At 36.9% G+C, this 19525-nt stretch overlaps 1 protein-coding gene across 5 annotated transcripts in view; it reads left to right on the top strand.

Annotated features, from left to right (window-relative positions):
* MON2 (MON2 homolog, regulator of endosome-to-Golgi trafficking) overlaps window positions 1-19525 on the top strand; it is a 107834-nt gene that overhangs the window by 82011 nt on the left and 6298 nt on the right. For 3 of the 5 annotated variants that reach the window (XM_021711170.1, XM_008055613.2, XM_021711167.1), the window contains 8 exons: window positions 1469-1612; window positions 2248-2265; window positions 2553-2681; window positions 8008-8198; window positions 11935-11995; window positions 13127-13250; window positions 17098-17305; window positions 19426-19508. In XM_021711170.1, coding sequence (XP_021566845.1) covers window positions 1469-1612; window positions 2248-2265; window positions 2553-2681; window positions 8008-8198; window positions 11935-11995; window positions 13127-13250; window positions 17098-17305; window positions 19426-19508 — 958 coding nt within the window. The remainder of the gene's footprint in view (window positions 1-1468; window positions 1613-2247; window positions 2266-2552; window positions 2682-8007; window positions 8199-11934; window positions 11996-13126; window positions 13251-17097; window positions 17306-19425; window positions 19509-19525) is intronic. The other 2 variants (XM_021711168.1, XM_021711169.1) reach the window with 1 other exon arrangement.

Raw genomic sequence — 19525 nt, forward strand, 5'->3', positions numbered from 1 at the left:
TCCTTCCGCCTCAGCCTTCCAAGTAACTGGAACCACAGGCACACGCTACCATGCCTGACTAATTTTTTATTTATTGTAGAGCTGCGGTCTTGCCAAATTGCCCAGGCTGGTCTCAAACCCCTGAGCTTAGGCAATCCTCTCACCTCGGCCTCACAAAGTGCTGGGATTATAGTCTTAAGCCACCACGCCCAGCCAAGATAATTTTTTAGGCTGAAAAAAATGTTACTATTCAAATTCTTAATTCACTATTTCTAAAAAAAAATAAATATGGAGAGATAGTATTAGGTGTCTTTATTCTGCTTTTTTGCATCATAATTATAGGTGATCTCACCTAGGTATGGACACCATTCACTTATCTACCTCGTATCTTAATGCAGTTTTATCTAAATCTTTTGCTGTAGCTAAATGACTACATCTCTGAGGGAAAATAAAACTGATCTATTATCTGATACATTTTTTAAAAGCCATGGATTGCATAAAAAGAAAGTTTTGTACATATCTTAAGAGAAATTTCTTAAAAATGTTCAATGCTTTGAATTTTAGTTTAGTATTTTGAGGGTCCCTATACACTCAAGCATAAAGGGATCATGCTTTTTGTTTTGTAAAGCACATGTACGTTTTAGGTGCTTCATAAATAATATTAAGCATTTTTATCACAGAGAAAAATGAACACTAAAGAAAATGTGAAAAGATGAGAGGAGAGAATAAACATAAGATTTATTTTAAGTACTTTCAACACATTTGAAATAATTAAAATCTGCAATGTCAGGATATACAGTTTATTCTTTGTATCAAATGATTTGAAGAAAGAAATCTAAGAGAACTAGTTCCTTTTTATTAAAATGTTATTTTTATTAATTTAAATTAAAATATTTTAATTATCTTATTTTAAATTAAATCTAAATATTTATATACATTAGACCTTAAATACATACAGCCCTGTTAAAAAATTAATATATATACTTCCTTTAGAAACAAATTTTCATAGATGACTTATTTTCCCAACTGCAAGGCACATGTTTATTTGTTAAAGTCAGTGGACCAGGCATGGTGCAGAAATCAGCTGTCATTCCAGTGAACTGATGCCACTTAAGTAGAAGCCAGTGTCATCTTGGTCAGTGAAGCATTCCTAATGGTCTAATGTCTGTGCTACTGAGCAAAGGATCAGATTGTAAAACCTGGCAACTGCCTGGGACTTCTTTTTAAGGGCTTCCCTTTTTCCCACTCTGTTAGGGAGTAAGTCTCACTTTTTATCAAAGAACATTTTTTAGCTGGTTAACACTTTTAGTCTACATTTTATTTCATAAGAGTTTAAAATAGTGTAAGTGTCCTTCAGGGTATAAGATGGTATACTACTTACATAAAAGAGGGCAGTCTTTAAGATTCTTTGGTTAAGCAAATGTATGTACAATAAAGAACTGAATGGAGTTAGATTATGCACGTTAATGTTCATATTTTGCTGTGATAGGCCATCTGTGTAGGACCAGAAAACATGCAAATAATGTATCCAGCAATATTTGACCAGTTACTGGCATTTGTAGAGTTTTCCTGTAAACCTCCACAGTACGGACAGCTGGAAACAAAGCACATTGCAAATGCAAAATATAATCAGGTAATTTACTGTAAATTGTATTTACTCTGTAAGATTTTGTGGCTATACAGTCAGTTCCTCTTAAAATGGACTCTGATTATTGCAGAAAAAGAAAATTGTTTAACTTACCAATACATTTACATGTCTGTTAACAGTTTAAGCTGAACAGAAATATTATTTGGAAAACCATGTCCATGTTCCTTTTGTTCTTGTATATAACTTTCTTCTTCCAACTGGTTCTTCAGAAATGTGGCCTTTCGTATTATTACTCTTGTAGTACATCTTCCTTGAAAAGGAGTTACTATTTCTTGATTGCCCCATCCCACTACAAAACAGCTTCTAAACCCCTAAATCTAATCTTATTTAAAACAGACATCTGCAATGCAAGATGAAAAATCTGTGTGTTCTAAATAAGAAGCTGTCCACTACTGGTGTGAAATTTAGTTGGATTTTTACATAACAGATTTTTATAGCCATAGTTGGCAAATTTTAACTTTGTTTTGGCTTAGGAGAAAATTAAATTTCTGAATGCATGCACATGCTGATTTTGCTCACTCGACATAAAAATTATAATTTTATATCATCCAAAAAGTAGTTGTAATATGTATTAACTTTTCTCATTCTATTTGTCTTGCAACACAATGGAATCACAATAGATCCAACTATTTGCACCGGTGAGTTAAATTTCCTAAATTGTCCTAACCTATTGGCAGCAAATAAAGTAAATCTTTCCCAGTTCTTGATAGAATGCTCTATGTGCTTTTCCCCATAGTTTAAATTTTTGCCTGACTACAAATTATTTTTTCATGAAGTACATATCTCTTTGAAAACTTTGCATGTAATATAATTTGACCTAAAATCAAGGCCTGAACTTTAAGACAAAGACACTTTCTCTTTGAAAATCATATTATTTCTTCTAATCCCATTCATTTTTAATTCCATGTGAAATATTGCTTTCTAGGCGGAATGGGTAGCCTTGAATTATGTACCATTTGCTGAAAGGTCTTTAGAAGTAGTTGTGGATTTATACCAAAAAACAGCCTGTCACAAAGCAGTGGTGAATGAGAAAGTGCTCCAGAATATTATTAAGGTATCTTTTTTTTAAATTTTATCATTTCTATACTTTTATTAGATGATAGCATTACTGAAATTATTCTTTAGGTAATATATTATCATTATACTGGCAGGAATGGAAAATGTAATTTATATTATTTATAGTGACTTTCTCTAACATTCACAAATTTTACTTAGCCATTTTTCTAAAGTATGAGGTCTTTTTAATGAAAAAATATTTTAAAAATAAGTATGCATTTAATTTGTTACAGTTCTTTTGTTTGTTTGTTTGTTTGTTTGTTTGTTTGTTTTTGAGTTGGAGTCTCTGTCGCTCAGACTGGAGTGCAGTGGCCACTTCCGGCCACCGCAGCCTCTACCTACTGGGCTCTGGCGATCCTTCCACCTCAGCCTTCCAAGTAGGCGGAATTACAGGCATGCGCTACCACCCCCAGCTGATTTTTTGATTTACTGTAGAGATGAGATCTCGCTGCTCAGGCGGGTCTCAAACCCCCGGGCTCAGGCAATCCACTCACCTCAGCCTCCCAAAGGCGCGGGATTACAGGCTAAGCCACCGAGCCCGGCTGTTACAGTTCTTAAATTTAAATTTTGCTGTATAAGACAATGAGAATCCTTTTTCTTAGGACAGTATATTCTCAAACTTCAAGGTTGATGAGTATTCAGGGAGAAATTTGCAACACATACCGTCAATTGGACTGAACATGCATGCTGTCTTTTAAAGACACTTTCTTATTGTATAGACAACCATTTTCCCCCAAGGTTAAAAAAGCTTTATTAGGAATACTAAAATGATAGTGTGGTAAATAAATGGAACAGCTAGGTTGTATGCAAAAGGACTTGGAAATTCTCTTTCTGTTCTCCAACGCTTAGATTCCATTTACATGCACCTTGTTCTTTCTTCAGATCTCTGACTTCAGCTGGAATGAAACAGAAAGCATGGCTTACTTTGTTTCCCTCAAACCATTCTTGTGTGTGCTTGAAATTCATTTCTTATTGACTGTGTCCCATTCTGCTATGGCTTATTTCTTGTTTTCCCCCTCTCTTTTGAAGGGTAGAGCCTACACCTCATTCTTTCCCTACCATGGGTACACCTTTTATTTACTGAATAAATGCAGACCAGAGTGAATTGTTTTCCCTCAGGCAAAAGGGCCTTCCTCTGTCCCAAGACACATCCCTCTCTGTGTTTCCTTTCCTCTTCCCACTTTTCTTTAGTGGTGATTTTTCTCATTTTCCTTTCAGCAACTCATACTTTATCCTACAGAGACAATTAGGCCTTTGATGCTGCAAGAACTTTCCCTCTATGCCACTTCCTACACAAATTGCCAGCCTCTTTCGCCTTTCCCATCCCCTTTAAATGGCTGCAACCTTGACCTGGTCACCAGTCACACATCACAGACTGCATGTTGGCTTATGTCCATATTGCTCTGCAAAAGCTGCTTTCTGAAAGCTCCAGAAGGCTGCATCTCCAAATCTCATTCTGTCCTCCCTATAGCATGGGACTGTCCTTGCCTCTGAAAGCCCTTTCTTCCCAAGACTTCTGTGCTACTTCTTTCTGCCCCTCATTGCTTACCTCACCAAGACAATCCTCTCTCCTCGTCCATGGAGCATATTTTTTAAGCATCTGTATTACCAGATACTCACTAAATAGTAGAGATTTGAAAATGAATAGAGAATTCTTACATTTAATCATTCAATAGAGGGATAAGAAAGGCAAACAAATAATCATACAATACTATAAGTGCTGGGCAGAGACCACAGAGTGGAAGCAGCTTTGCCTTGAGGTAGACCTGACTTAGAATAGTCCTCTGCTGTTCACTTACTGCTGTATGATTTTGAGCAAATGGAGTGTTTCTGAACATGTTTCTCATCTGTAAAAGAAGAATAATGCCAGTACTTCTTACATGTCTTTGCTTTAATAAAGAGACTCCATTGAGTGGATGCAGTGGCTCATGCCTGTAATCCCAGCATTTTGGGAGGTGGAGGTGAGAGGATTGCCTGAGTCCAGTGGTTCAAGACCAGCCTGGGTAACTTGGGGAGAGACCTTATGTCTACAATAGGTTTTTAAAAATGAGCTGGGCGTGGTGGCATGTGCCTGCCTGAAGCGGAAGGATTGCCTGAGCCCAGGAGGTCGAGGCTGTAGTAGGCATGGGCATGCCCTGCACTCCAGCATGGATGACAGAGTGAGACTCTGACTCAAAAAAAAAAAAAAAGAAAAAAAGAGATTTCATTGAGATACAGCATTTAATGATGCTTGCCAAGTAGTTAGTGCTGAATAAAAAGTTAGCTACCTGCCAGGCTCGGTGGCTCAGCCTGTAATACCAGCGCTTTGGGAGGCCAAGGTGAGCGGACTGCCTGAACCCATGGGTTCAAGACCCACCTGGGCAACTTGGCAAGACCTCATCTCTACAATAAATCAAAAATTTGCCAGGTGTGGTAGCGCGCGCCTGTAGTTCCAGCTACTTAGAAGGCTGAGGTTGAAGTCTCGCTGGAGCCCAGCAGGCCACTGCGCTCCAGTCTGAGTGACAGAGTGAGACTCCAACTCAAAAAAAAAAAAAAGTTAACTACCCCCACAGACAAAGAAGTAAGTAAACTGCTGAGGGGATTTTGGCAAGAATTCTCAAAAGTGACGCTTGAAGGAGTTAGGTGTTAAAAAGGTTAAAAAAAAGGTTTAAAAAGTTAAAAAGGGAGAAGGAGGCATTATGGATTAATTAAGCAGTGTAAAAAAATCATGGTATATTTTCAAGAAACGTTGAGGAATTCAGTTTAGGGAGGTCATAGGACCTGGGAGAAGTCTGAAAAGATAGGTGCGAGTCTTCTAAACCATAAGATCAAACTTTATTCTTTATCCATTGGAGAGTTAAACACTAAGGAGAGGTGTGAATCACTTTGTTTGTTTTAGAGACAGTGTCTTGTTGTGTCACCCAGGCTAGAGTACAGTGACATAATCAGAGTTCACTGCAGCTTTGACCTCCTGGCTCAAGCGATCCTCCCTAGTAGCTGGGACTACCGGCATGCATCACCACACCCTGCTAATTTTAAAAATTTATTTGTAGAGATGGGGCTCTCACTGTGTTTCCCAGGTTGGTCTTGGACTCTTGACTTCAAGCAGTCCTCCCACCTTAGCCTCCCAAAGTGCTGGGATTATAGGTGTGAGCCACCATGCTTGGCCTCAGTTTGTATTTTTAAGGAAATTGAATAGTCCCTTTTCTGTACTCCCATTTTGTTGAGGTCACTTATCACATTGTATTGTGGCTAACTGGACAAGACTTTTGCTTTCTCAAAAAATGTGAACCTTGTGATGGCAGGAACTAAATTTTTCAGGTCAGTATGAATTAGTTGCTTAAATGTTTTAAAAAATAAAATGTATAAATTGAATAGACCTGCTATGCTTAATATTTTCTTGATTTCAGTAAGATACTAATTGTAGTAGTAACCCATACTTTTATTTTATAAGCTTGAGTTATAAAATGTAAACTCAGAATGGTCCCTGTATCTTTTACTATTCTTCTGGTTGCAAATGACATGCATTTAGACTCTAACTGGCTTTAACATTTTCCTAATTGGAAAATTCAAAGATGGGGGGCTTTAAGAATCAGTTAATCCAGTAACTCAGCTGAATCATCAAAAACCAAATATCTTTCTCTCTGTGTTCAGTGTTTCCAGTAATGCACATGCACATTCACACATTTCTGTCACATTATTCTTAAGTTCCTAGAATTAATCTTAGTGGGCCAGCTTTGGTTCCATACTCACTCTTGAACCAGTGATTGGGGCCAGAGAAATGGAGGGGACTGGTTGGCTTAATAAGCTAATCATCTCCTTGCCTGCATTCCCAAACTGAAGTGGCAAGAGTTCCTCCCAAAGCATATGGGAAGTGGAGGGAGGAGAGAGAAGGAACCGATTCCCAGCAGGCTTGTTATCCATTAGTGGTACCCATTTCAGATGTAATGTAGTTCATATGTTCACTGGGTGATGATATTACATTGTATAGCCTTGAAATATGAATATATATTCTTTCTACCTCTTTCTCAGGCCAGAATTTTTACATTAAAGCAGAATTTTCACTCTAATGCAAATTGTCTGACCATATGCCAAAACTGATGATGCTCTGGATTAATTCACTGTGATATTTTGGTTGGTCTACTTTTCTATGACCAGAGAATTTTATTTTCAACCATCAAATTAGTTCTTTTTATGAATAAGAGCCTCCTGTATCAAAAGTTGATTAACTCACAGGATAAGTCACTACATCACTCTGATGCTCTATTCCTGTAGCCTCAATGGTCAAAGATAAAATAAGCTTCTTAAGTTACCAATTTTATTGAAATATTTAGAAAAGGAAAAGTACATTAAAATAGAGCAGAATATGAAATTCCAATAATTTTAGAGACAAAACTTAAGACTTCAGAGTATTGGCATTTTAGAGCATGTTTACTCTTCCCTAACCATTAGTGGAAAAATAGTCATGTGTCACTTAAGGAGGGGGATATGTTTGGGAATAGGCAATGCACCGTTAGGTGAATTTGTCATCGTGCGTACATCATCACCTAAGTGTTGTGGCCTACTGCACACAGAGTGTGGTGCAGCCCATGGACTTGGCACATGACTGCGTGTAAGCAGTGTTGGCCTCTTTGGGTAGGAGAGCCACATCAGCCAATTTATGTTTTGTCAGGAGAACTGTGGCAGAATTTTCTAATTCTGTAGCATCGGGTTGAGAAAAGTTGAAGAATTATAAGTTTCCTGCTTTTGCTCTTAACTTTTCAGATAATATCTCTATTTTTTGTTTTGTTTTGTTTTGTTTTGAGTTGGAGTCTCACTCTGTCCCCAGACTGGAGTGCAGTGGCCACTCCCGGCCACCGCAACCTCGACCTGCTGGGCTCTGGCGATCCTTCCGCCTCAGCCTTCCAAGTAGCCGGAATTACAGGCGCATGCTACCACGCCCAGCTGATTTTTTGATTTATTGTAGAGATGAGGTCTCCCTGCCCAGGCGGGTCTCGAACCCGCGGGCTCAGGCAATCCACTCACCTCAGCCTCCCAAAGGCGCGGGATTACAGGCTGAGCCACCGAGCCCGGCTTAATATCTCTATTTTTTATGATGAAAACTAGGTAGAAAAGTTGTGACCTATTCAGGGTCACTGTTGATAAGATGGAGACGGAGTTTAAAAGTATCTCTCTCTAGGCAGCAGGATTTGAGGGCCATATGCGAGAATTAGTCATTCTAGAAAATAACATCCTTTCTTAAATGAAAATGAAGAAACTATGCTATTTTTTCTCTGCTGTAGTTTTTTTAAGTAATTAAAATTGTGTGTGTATATTTTAATTAATACTTTAAACCATATTTTCAGACCCTCAGGGTTCCTCTCAGTCTGAAGTATTCCTGCCCTTCTGAAAGCACATGGAAGCTGGCTGTCTCTTCGCTCCTCAAGGTTCTATCTATTGGACTCCCAGTTGCACGGCAGCATGCTTCTTCTGGAAGATTTGACAGCATGTGGCCAGAACTAGCCAATACTTTTGAAGATTTTCTCTTTACTAAAAGGTCAGCTCATTCACTTCTTTCTGTTCTTTTCTTTTTTTTTGAGTTGGAGTCTCACTCTGTCTCTCAGACTGGAGTGCAGTATCCGCTCCCAGCCACTGCAGCCTTGACCTACTGGGCTCTGGTGATCCTTCCACCTCAACCTTCCAAGTAGCTGGAACTACAGGCGTGCACTACCACGCCCAGCTAATTTTTTGATTTATTGTAGAGATGAGTTCTCGCCAAGTTGCCCAGGTATGTCTCGAACCCGCGGGCTCAGGCGATCCACTCACCTTGGCAATCCACTCACCTCAGCCTCCCAAAGTGAGGGATTACAGGCTGAGCCACTGAACCTGGCCAGCTCATTCACTTCCAAAATTAAGAATCAGAAATTCACTTTTCAAATTCAAGAAGTGGCATATTATGTCTGCAATTGCTCTAAATACAGTTATGTTTAATCTTTGTTTATTAACCAAGTAGTTGACTATTTGGGTTGCTAAATTGTTTAAAGAACACGACTGGCTAGGTTACATCCACTGGGTACATTAAAATGAGCGAGCAATGGAGATTTTTGCTTTATGCAGTGTTTTTGGTTGTAAACTAGGAAATCCTATGTATAATACCATATGAATGCATCATAATTAAGAATTTTAACTTAATAGAACTAAAAAGATTCATTTTTTAATCTGCTACCCATTTGGCATTACAAGAGGAAAACAATTTTGGAAAATCAGTGTATTACCCAAATAAATAGGATTGGTGGTGAGATAATGACCAGCTTTAAGTTTAGGTTTGTTGAAGAAGAATAGAATTTTCATTGCATGATATCCAGTTGAAAACTTATGTAAAGGATGCACTTTTGGTACCTCACTGAACCAGAGTAGGATGATTGGAACACAGACTAAATTTTTTGAATGGGGAATTTGCTGAGGTCCATCGAGAACTGTACTGTTCAATACAGTGGCAGTCACTAGTTACAAATGGCTAATTAAAATCAGACTTTAAATTAAATAAAATTAAAAATGCCTTTGCTTTCACTAGGCGTATTTTAAGTACTCATTGCCCTGTGGGGCTAGTGCCTTGGACAGTGCAGATTATTGGACTTTTCCATCATCACAGAAAGTTGTTGGGCAGCACTGGTCTAAAGCTCTTTTACTAAAGGTGGACTTACCTGCCATAGCTGTTATAGCCAGGCAGTCTTTAATTCTGGCCCAAGTAATAATCCTTTGTGCTACTGTGGTGAAATTCTGTAGCAACAAAATTTTAAAAATTTTTATGCCCATTAATCACTTTTTAACACTATAGAATGATACCTTGCACTGCTATATATAACCATTTACAAGTATTAGTTTGAAACTGTTGAAGAAAAAACTACATTGGCACATGGATAATGATCAAATGAGTCCACAACAGAATGATTTAACAGAAGAGATTCTGTTCACTATTCTAATATGGTTTATTCAGTAAAGACATCTTGTAGCATGCAGAGAGCTAAATTATATTTTCCTCTATAAAAGCGTATCTGATATTTCAGAAATAATAACAGGTGATCCTAATTTCTGTTTCTGCAAATGGTCAGACTTTGTTTTGCTTTCTTTACTTTTAGGAATTTTATTGGTACCAGTGCAAGCATAGTCTCTAAAGCTGAAAGAAAAATTATAGGGACCCACAAACTATATTCAAACAAGTTGTTTTTATCTTTAAAATAACTCTGAAAATTTGAGTTCCTTTGTGAACTTCAGAGCCCAGATCGTGGTTAATTTGTATCAAGTACCTAGGTTGAGAAATTTTACATTTTCATTTTTTCCCTTTAATACTTGTTTGGATATGTTTGATACCCCGTTAAGAAATTGAATAAGCTTTAGATCAGGTTTTTTTTTGTTTTGTTTTGTTTTCGCAATGAATGAAACTTCTTTAAGGATTTCTTTTCCTAACTGGGTACTATGGAGCACACTTGTATTCCCATCAACTTGGGCAGTTGAGGCATGAGATTGCTTGAGCCCAGGAGTTGGAATCCAGCTTGAACGACATAGTGAGACCCTCCATCTCTGAAAAAACATTTTTTACCCTGTGGCTGAGTCTGCCATCTTCTTGATTCTCAAGTTTCTTATTAAACATTTTTCTTTTTCCAAACTTTATTTTATTAAATTCAGTTTTCTGCAAAGCTTTTTTAATACAGGAAATAGACACTAGGACCAAAGACTGACTAGTAGTACTTTATATTTTATTTGATTTTGTGTTAATGCAGTTGTAGTATAATTTCATTCCAAATCTGCCCAGTTAAGGTCCTGCTTATCTTCAAGGTTTTAATATGTTGTGTGGATATGTTGAAAAATGCATTGCTTAAGAAACAGCTGGTGTAGTGGATAGGACACTAACCTGGGTTCAGATAACAACTGTGCTACTTTGTAACTGTGATTATTTTAGATAAGTTATTTAGCCTTTCAGTGACTCATTTTCCTCATTCGATAAATAAGAATAATAATGCTCCCTAACTCATAGGGTTATTGTGAGGATTAAGTCACTTAAAGCAAGTGAATGCTTAGAATAGCACCTGGCATGAGTGCCTTTAAAAATGCTTACCACCACTAACATTGTCTATATCATTATTTTTCCCTGAAAAGAAGGTGACTTTATCCATATCCATTCCCATGAAACAATGATATTTTAAGCCAAAATTCTAAAGGCCAAAACTCTAAGTAACTGGGACTAGGAAGTTTACCTCTAAATTTGGAGTGATCTTTAGTGGCTAAAAAATAGTAAAGATCCTCACTTCTGCTATCAAGTCACCAGTTCCAGCGCTCTAGGCTGTGGTTATCCTAGTTACAGATTTATGCCTTCTCCGTGGAGTGATACAAACACACCCTGACTTGGAGGTTCAGGAAGCCCGTGACCTGGTCTTGATTCACCATCTGCTTTCTGTTGACCTTGACGTGGGCCTTTCCTGTCACTAGGCATCATTTTCCTTATTTGAAAGACGAAAGACATTAAGCAGAATGCAGTAAAAGTCTGTGATGATTTTATATATTTTGGCTTAATGTCTAGTCAATGTTTTTAACTGACAGCTCATATGAATAAAGCCAGTGTAGTTTTTATTTCATAGTTCAAAAATAATTTAAAGTTCAAATGGAAAAGCTTTTATTGGCCAATTGCCGCTAAAAATGTAGTGCTCACTAAGAGGACTTAGTAACCACACACATTTTCATGATTTCATGAGAAAGTTTTCTCTTTGTTTTTGTTTTCCTAATAATTGATAATGCTGGAGGTCACAAGCTTTTAGATTTAAATTTCACTTTATGCCACTTGTACTATGTTCCATAACTGAAGCCCTTTAATAGTATTTGAGCAGTAGGAAGAGTGTTCCAGGATGTTGCATGTGTTATCTTTACTGTAAAGATCTTAATTCATTGTATTTATTACAAATTAATGATTAATGGACTGTCTCTGAATAGTTCAGCAGCTTACCTAAGGCTCTCTTAAATCACCACCAACATAAGTGAATCCAAGTATCATCACAATGGTAGTTTTTCCTGTGGCTGCAAATGATATATCCTTACTTTTCATTGTGTTTTCATTCATGGTACCTGAAGAAGTTTATTTAGTTCAGGATTGTACCAACTGTTTTCACAGTTGGAGTACTGTGTTTGTAATTAGCTTAGTCATTTAAATAAATGACGTTAATTAAAAATATTGTTCTTTTAAGTAAATGCTAATGTTCCAGTCAGGGTGGGAAATGATACCGTTTGTTTTCGCTTTTTAGCATACCTCCAGATAATCTCTCTATTCAAGAGTTTCAAAGAAATGAAAGTATTGATGTTGAGGTAAGGAAGCTATTTAAAATGTTTCCTATGACCATGTTTGAAAACCAGTTAGTAGAAATGTTGAATCTGTAAAATTGCTAAAACAATAAAACAGTAGGTTAAGATTGAAACTGAAAGCATTAATACTTACAGGTTATAGACTGATTTTTAAAACCCTGACATTTAAAAAATTCATTAGATCTGTTGTCATCTTGTGCTATGTGTATGTTGTCTAGAAACTTAGCTGTGTCTGTTTAACAAGTTTAAAAAGCAGTCGAGTCAATGAAATAAATCCGTCAGTTAGGGAGTATGTATTTGAGAGCTTATCCTGCAGTTCAGCAAACCAAGTATTTGCGGTTCAAATTAATCATAAGTTGCTTGGATTTTTCCATTTTAACCAACGGAATTCTTAAAACAAATAGTGTTTTTTAAAGGATGTATTTAAAGGATTATAAGTGGAATTTAAAGAAGCAGTTTTTTGTTGTGAATTTTTTTGATACTGGTGAAGTTTTGGGTTTTTTTTTTTCTTGAAGTGTATGGGGCACTTTCAATTAAGCCAAATTAAATAAATTACATGTGTGTACATTTTAGAATCACAGGCATGGTCATTTTCTATCTAGAAAATATTGCCTTTTGTGCCATTACGATATTAAAATACTTGTGAACTTTTTCTTTAGAAGGCAAAGTAGCACTAGAAAAGAACTATTTGACAAAAATGAATATAACTGATTTCTCTTATAGCTTATAGTTTTGGGTTATAAAAAGGGATGTAAATCTTATTCTTAATTCTATTTTGGATATATATATATCCAAAATATATATATTGGGTACATTTCATATGCTGACTGTTCTCTTTAGAGCACTATTTGCAGTTATTGTGCTGTAGAGCAGCATTTCTCACAAAGGTTGGCAGAGTAAACAGTTACAGTATTGACTATTTTGTAATTAATTTACTAGGACAGATGGGGTAAACAGTCTAGTAGTCACCCTGTATATTAGCATTCAAGTGTCGGTGTACTTCTCTCAAGGAAGAGTCTCTGAACTGATTTTCTTTTAAAATAAAATTTAAATTTTACTCTAGAAATTATTATTTGGCTCAGTCAGTCTCTTTCAAGAAAAAAAATGCATATGAATTTGCCCCTTTTGTTTTAGGTAGTTCAGCTTATCAGCACTGAGATACTGCCTTATGCCAATTTTATTCCTAAGGAATTTGTTGGTCAAATAATGACTATGCTTAACAAGGGCTCAATCCATTCTCAGTCATCTTCATTTACAGGTATGTTATTTTAATGATTTTAAGTATTAGAAAGTACTGAAGTACTTTTGAAGAAGTTGATGGTAGAAATGTTTACTCCATGTTTGTGGTAAACTAGAGAGTGGTAAAGTGAATTTTGGGAATGTAATATGGAACGTTAAGCTTTATTAAGGGAAAGTGTTGTGTACATTCTGTGGACATAGTCATATTTGCAAACTGTGATAAATAAATTGCAAAACACTATATGGAATCCACTGAAGTCATTGCAGGCCGACACAAGTTGCCAGTTTTGTGAAGGTAACAGATTATTGGAAGGTAACATAATATAGAAAAAAAGAATGTGTCTTCTGCCACTTAGTAGTTGGTTAACTTCTTTGAGTCTCAGTTTTGTAATCTTTATAATGAAAATATTAATACCAACCTCTCCGGATGATAAGTTGCAGAGTAAGTCTATTTAAAAAAATAAGATTCTTTAACATTTGTTAAGGGAACTAACATTTAGTGAATGCGGATTATGTAAGATATTATGCTAGAAATACTAGCTCATTTCTTACAACATTTCTGTGAGGGTAGGAACCACCAGGTTACAGAAGGGGAAAACAGGTTGAGAAGGATTGAGAAAATCTTAAGACTGGGGGCCAAATTTATTTTTAAAAAGAACTAAATGCTTCTTTTAATTCTATCATGCTGCTGCACTTGGGAACTGATTGCATTGCTGTTTGCTTTGTTTCGCTTTTTCTAAACCTGAGATCAAGTCTTAAATGAAATTGTGGAATTGGCCAGGCACAGTGGTTCACACTTTTAATCCCAGCACTTTGAGAGGCCCAGGTGGGAGAGAGGATCACTTGAGACCAGGAGTTTGAGACCAGCCTGGGCAACATAGGGAGATCCCATCTCTAAAAAAATAAAAATAAAAAAATTATCCAAGTGTGGTAGTATGTACCTGATAATTCCAGCTACTCAGGAGGTTGAAATGGTAGGATCACTTGAGCCCAGGAGTTCTAGTCTGCAGTGAGCTATGATCATTCCACTCTACTCCAGCCTGGGCAGCAGAACAAGATCCTGTCTCTTTAGAAAGGCAGGGGGGCAATGCAGTGGTTCATGCCTATAATCCCAGCACTTTGGTAAGCCAAGGCAAGAGGGTCACTTGAGCCCAAGAGTTTGACCTTGTCTGTACAAAAAATAAAAATTTTAAAAAGGGCAAGAGGGCACATGGGGGGTGGGGGAGCAGGGAGGAAGAAGAAGAAAAGTACAGGACAAAGGGAAGGGAAAGGTTAGAGGAAAGGGAAGGAAAATTGTGGCATTACAATGTGATTTTTCTGAGATGATTAAAAAATTGTAAATGTTTTAATCCTCAGAATTTACTGATGACTATTTTGTGCTGAGCATTTTAAAGAGCATTTGTGTACATAGTTTGACCACTAGATGTCTCTCATGTTGCTCACTTCACAAAATAGCCCAAACTTTTTTTTAATTCATTTTTTGAGTTGGAGTCCCACTCTTTCACTTAGGCTAGAATGCAGTGGCACACTCACGGCCATTGCAGCCTTGACCTGGTGGGCTCACGCAATCTTCTACTTCAGCTTTCCAAGTAGCTGGAACTACAGACGTGTACCACCAAGCCCAGCTAATTTTCTTTTTTTAGTTGTAGAGACAAAGTCTTGCCATGTTGCCTATGTTGGTCTTGAACCCGTAGGCTCAGGCAATCCTCCCATCTCCGCCTCCCAAAGTACTGGGATTACAAGCATGAGCCACCACATCTGGCTACCAGTTTTTAAAACTGGGCCAGTAAAGTGCAGGCTTAACAGATGTGAGAATCCCAGAGAACAAATTGTAAAGCCCACTTAATGTAGTCAACATTTTACTGTTAAAACTATATGAAACCTTTTAATGTTTGATGAAATATACATTAAGAACAATATTCACAATTAGGTATAAGTATCCTAAACTAAATAAGTGTTATTGAATTACCACATATACTTTTTCTGGCAGTCTTCTGATAATATCTCTTGCTATTTATTATTAAATGTAGCAAGACAGGACAGGTGCATGGACATCTTTCCGATTATTTGCCACTGGACATAAATGTCTCTCAGTATTAACTTGGTGTTTCTGTAAATATACACACACCGAGTCACTTTTTGCTAACCAAGCCAACCTGTAAGCCCACAGGTTTCAGTGAGTATCAGTCCTCCATCCAAGTATGACCTGACAGGGAAGCTCCTTGACATTTGAGGAAGTCCTCCAACACAGAAGAGAAAAGACCAGGACAGTTGAAGAGAGAATAGAAGGGTGAGGAAACGATAAGATGCAGAGCCATAGAAAACACAAAACCACTGGGCTCAGTGGCTCGGCCTGTAATCCCAGCGCTTTGGGAGGCTGAGGTGAGTGGATTGCCTGAGCCCGCGGGTTCGAGACCCGCCTGGGCAACTTGGCGAGACCTCATCTCTACAATAAATCAAAAAAACTAGCGCTCGCCTGTAGTTCCAGCTACTTGAAAGGCTGAGGCAGAAGGATCACCGGAGCCCAGCAGGTCGAGGCTGCAGTGGCTGGGAGCAGCCGCTGCCCTCCAGTCTGGGTGACAGAGTGAGACTACAACTCAAAAAAAAAAAAAGGAAAACACAAAATCACCTGAATCAGGAAGACATAAAAGACTTTGCACTCATGAAACAAGCAAACACAAATGCAATAAGAAAAGGAACGCTGAAAACAAGAAGGAACTCATAGAAACTAAAACTGTGGTGTCTGAAATGACACACGTTCATGAAGGGTTGGAAGAAAACATTAAAGGAATAATTTGGAAAGTACAGCAAAAACAAAAAAAGAGAAAGAACAAAGAAAATCTAGGGAAGAAATTATCAAAGAAATAAGCTGAAGAATTGAAGAAATAAACCTTCAGACTAAAGATGATCACTCAACACCCAAAACAATGAAGGAAAAAAAGACGTGCAATAAAGCATGTCATCATGAAATATCAAAATACCTGGGATAAAGAGAAGATTCTAAAAGATTTAAGAGAGAAAAAGTTAACACAAAAGAGTTGTACCCAAATGGCTTTGTAATGATCAGGGACAGTACTTGGTGCTAAAAGACAATGGAGCAGTGGAAAGGAAAGGAGTTTAACATAGACTCTGTGTTGAAACTCACACCCTGGTCTACGTGAGTGTAGGACAGTCTTTAAATGAAGGACACGCCAGTAAGGAGGATGATTCAGGAAGGACTGGTTTGAGTACCACAGCGAGAGAATGATATTTTCAGAAGTGTAAATGCTCAGAAGTGTTATTCCCATTCATTCTTTCTTAGGAAACTACTTCAGAATATGCTCCATGAAACAAAGGAACAAACCAAGAAAAGAGAAGTCATGAGATCTAGAAAGAGGGATCCAACACAAAAGAGCAGGCAAACAATTCCCAGGGTACTGGTAAAGATTGGTTCTGGGAGACAGCCAGCCGAACAGCAGGTCTAGAGAGCCCAGGTCATGTTCCAGGAAAGGAGTTGCCTGGAGAGGGAGAAAAAGAGAGAGAGATTACTGTAAGCTTGACCATGTGAAAACTTCGTGAATATATTCTACAGTGCTGTGGAAGGGTATAGAAACACCAAGACAAGATGTGTGGAGTAGAAGTGATGAGGGGGCACAGTCTTGTATTGTTGCTGATCTTGGAAGGGAAAAATTGTTTTCCTCTCTGCGTCTACACACACATACACACACACAAATAATTGCACTGTATATATGCTGTTAGCTATAGGTTGCTCATAGATGCCTTTCATCAGAATGAAGAATTTCCTTCTACTAGTTTGCTATGGGTTGTTATCAGTAAGGTACATTGATTTAGCTTTTATTAACCATCAAAAATTATTAATTTTACAGAAGCAGAGATTGATATTCGTTTGAGAGAGGAATTTTCTAAAATGTGTTTTGAAACGTTGCTCCAGTTTTCCTTCAGTAATAAAGTCACAACACCTCAGGAAGGCTACATCTCACGAATGGCACTGTCAGTGCTTTTAAAGAGGTCCCAGGATGTCCTGCGTCGCTATATAGAAGATGAAAGATTAAGTGGCAAATGCCCTCTTCCAAGGTATGTGTTTTAAAGCAGGAAATGTAGTCACGTGATAATTATTAATAACAAGGAAAACTCTGAAAAGCAAGTGTTTTCAGTGTAATATAAACTAACCTGAGGTTGATTGGAATCTTATCTCACTCATATGGTATAGTCACAAGGTTTGCTGCAGATATATTAATTTGTTTTATTATTGGATGCTTTTTTAGACCCCTCATGTAGGTTAAGTAATATAAGATATATGTACCAAATTGCCTTTTTAAGTATGAAAAAAAATTGAATTCCTAAATACGTCTTCTCCCAAAGATTTCTGTATAAGACTTAATCTGTATGAACACATGATGTTATTTCTCTAGAGTGAAAATCATAGATACTTGTAGTCTAGGAACTATTCTAGTTTATTTTACAGTTATTTCTAGGCTTTTCTCTCCATCAGCTAGTCATATTGTAGGTCTTCTTTTTATCTACTCAGCTTAATTAAGCCCTTGGACCTAGACGGATTTCTTTTTCATCTCTCCAGCTGTGTTGTAGAAGGGGCACAGGTCTTTCTGGTAAGCCAAGGCTAATCAAAGTTAGGATGTAGACCAGAATTTATCCAAGGATGCAGTCATGTGGAGATTAGCGTTTAAGGCAAAGCAAATGAAGCAAACAGTAAATAAGAGTAACAGTAAATGAGAAGACAAAGTTATCAAAATCAGGTAAGGGTTAGGAAAACCATTGTTGCTCCCATCTCACAGGGTAGAATCTGAGAGGCAAATCACTTGCCTTAAATCTTTGTGCACATTCTTATGTACTTATAATACATTTCTGAAGTTGGAATTTGCCTGTCAAAAGATACCACGTTTTAAAGCTTTTGATATGTATTACACCAAATTGCCTACCACTTAGTGACTTACATTTTCCTAGGAGTGTGTGAATGCCCCTCAGTTTTTTGCATTTTTAAATTATTTGCCAGTTTATCCTTTATTTTCTTTTTTTCTAATTTGAAAAATAGTCACATAGTAGTTTGCTTTTTAAAAAATTATCAATATGTATTAGCTATTTGTGTTTCTTCTTTTAGGACTCAGTTTATTTTGAAATTCTAGAACACAAATTATAATTCCTCATATTCAAATTTATATGCAAACACATTTCAAAGATAGGTGTTTGTAATTTGATTATGAGCATGATTCAAAATTGATTTCTGATATATACTTGGAAATACTAGTAATAAAGTTGCTTTGAGTAGAGTATTTATTTATTTATTTTTACTTATTATATCCTTGTTTGATTTTAAAAAGCACATTTTCCTTCATTTTTGAATGTTTTAAGCTTGGATTTCTTAATCACTACTTTTAGGTTGAGCCCTGTTTCTAGCTGTCCTATGAAGTTACATTGTTATCATCCTATGTTTGAAGCAGCATCATTAAATTGTTTTCTAAAAGGGTACATTGCAAAACAAATACTTCAGAATACTTCTGAGCTTACAAAGGAAGACTTGAAGTAGTATTCTGTCATGGAATTAGGAAGTTCTGACTGTGAGATGACAGCACGGCACACCAGGAGAGGGTGGCAGTGGAGGACAGCACGGCACTTCAGCGTGGCTCCTGCACTCCGGGTTTGTCCCTCAGTGCAAGTGTCTCAAGTAGCTGCCACACGTGGAGTAGTAGAAAGTTAAATATGTCTCATTGTCATTTTGAATGAACTTGTTTATCAGCATGGTGAAATCTGTGCCATGTGGTAATAGTAGTCATTGTTTTCATTTAAGCTTTGGCAAATCTCTTTTGGTACTGCTTAGTTAAAAAGGGAAATAAAAAACCTTTTGTAGAGAAGTTTTATAAGTATATTTCATAAACTGTTTTAATTTTAAGTAGTTATGTGAAATATCTTACAAATAAATTTAGATTTTCATGAGTAGATTACCTCTCCTCCTTATTAATTAATACTTGTGGTAAGAATTACTACAAACCTGATTTGCCTACTGAAGTACCTAGTTAATAAAATGATTTTTACTTTTACAAGAATCTAAAGCTAACATTAACCTTGCATTGTATTCAGTATTTTTCTAAAGTACATCTATTTGTACAAACTTAGTAAGAAAAAAACACACCTGGCCTGTTTTAAAGTCTTAATGGAATAATTTTCCATCTCTTTTTCAGGCAACAAGTAACAGAAATTATATTTGTTTTAAAAGCAGTCAGTACTCTCATTGATTCACTTAAGAAAACTCAGCCTGAGAATGGTAAGTTATTCTCAACT

Source organism: Carlito syrichta, unplaced genomic scaffold, assembly GCF_000164805.1.
Source record: "Carlito syrichta isolate Samal-C Ts95f unplaced genomic scaffold, Tarsius_syrichta-2.0.1 Scaffold301892, whole genome shotgun sequence".
NCBI classification, from domain to species: Eukaryota; Metazoa; Chordata; class Mammalia; order Primates; family Tarsiidae; genus Carlito; species Carlito syrichta.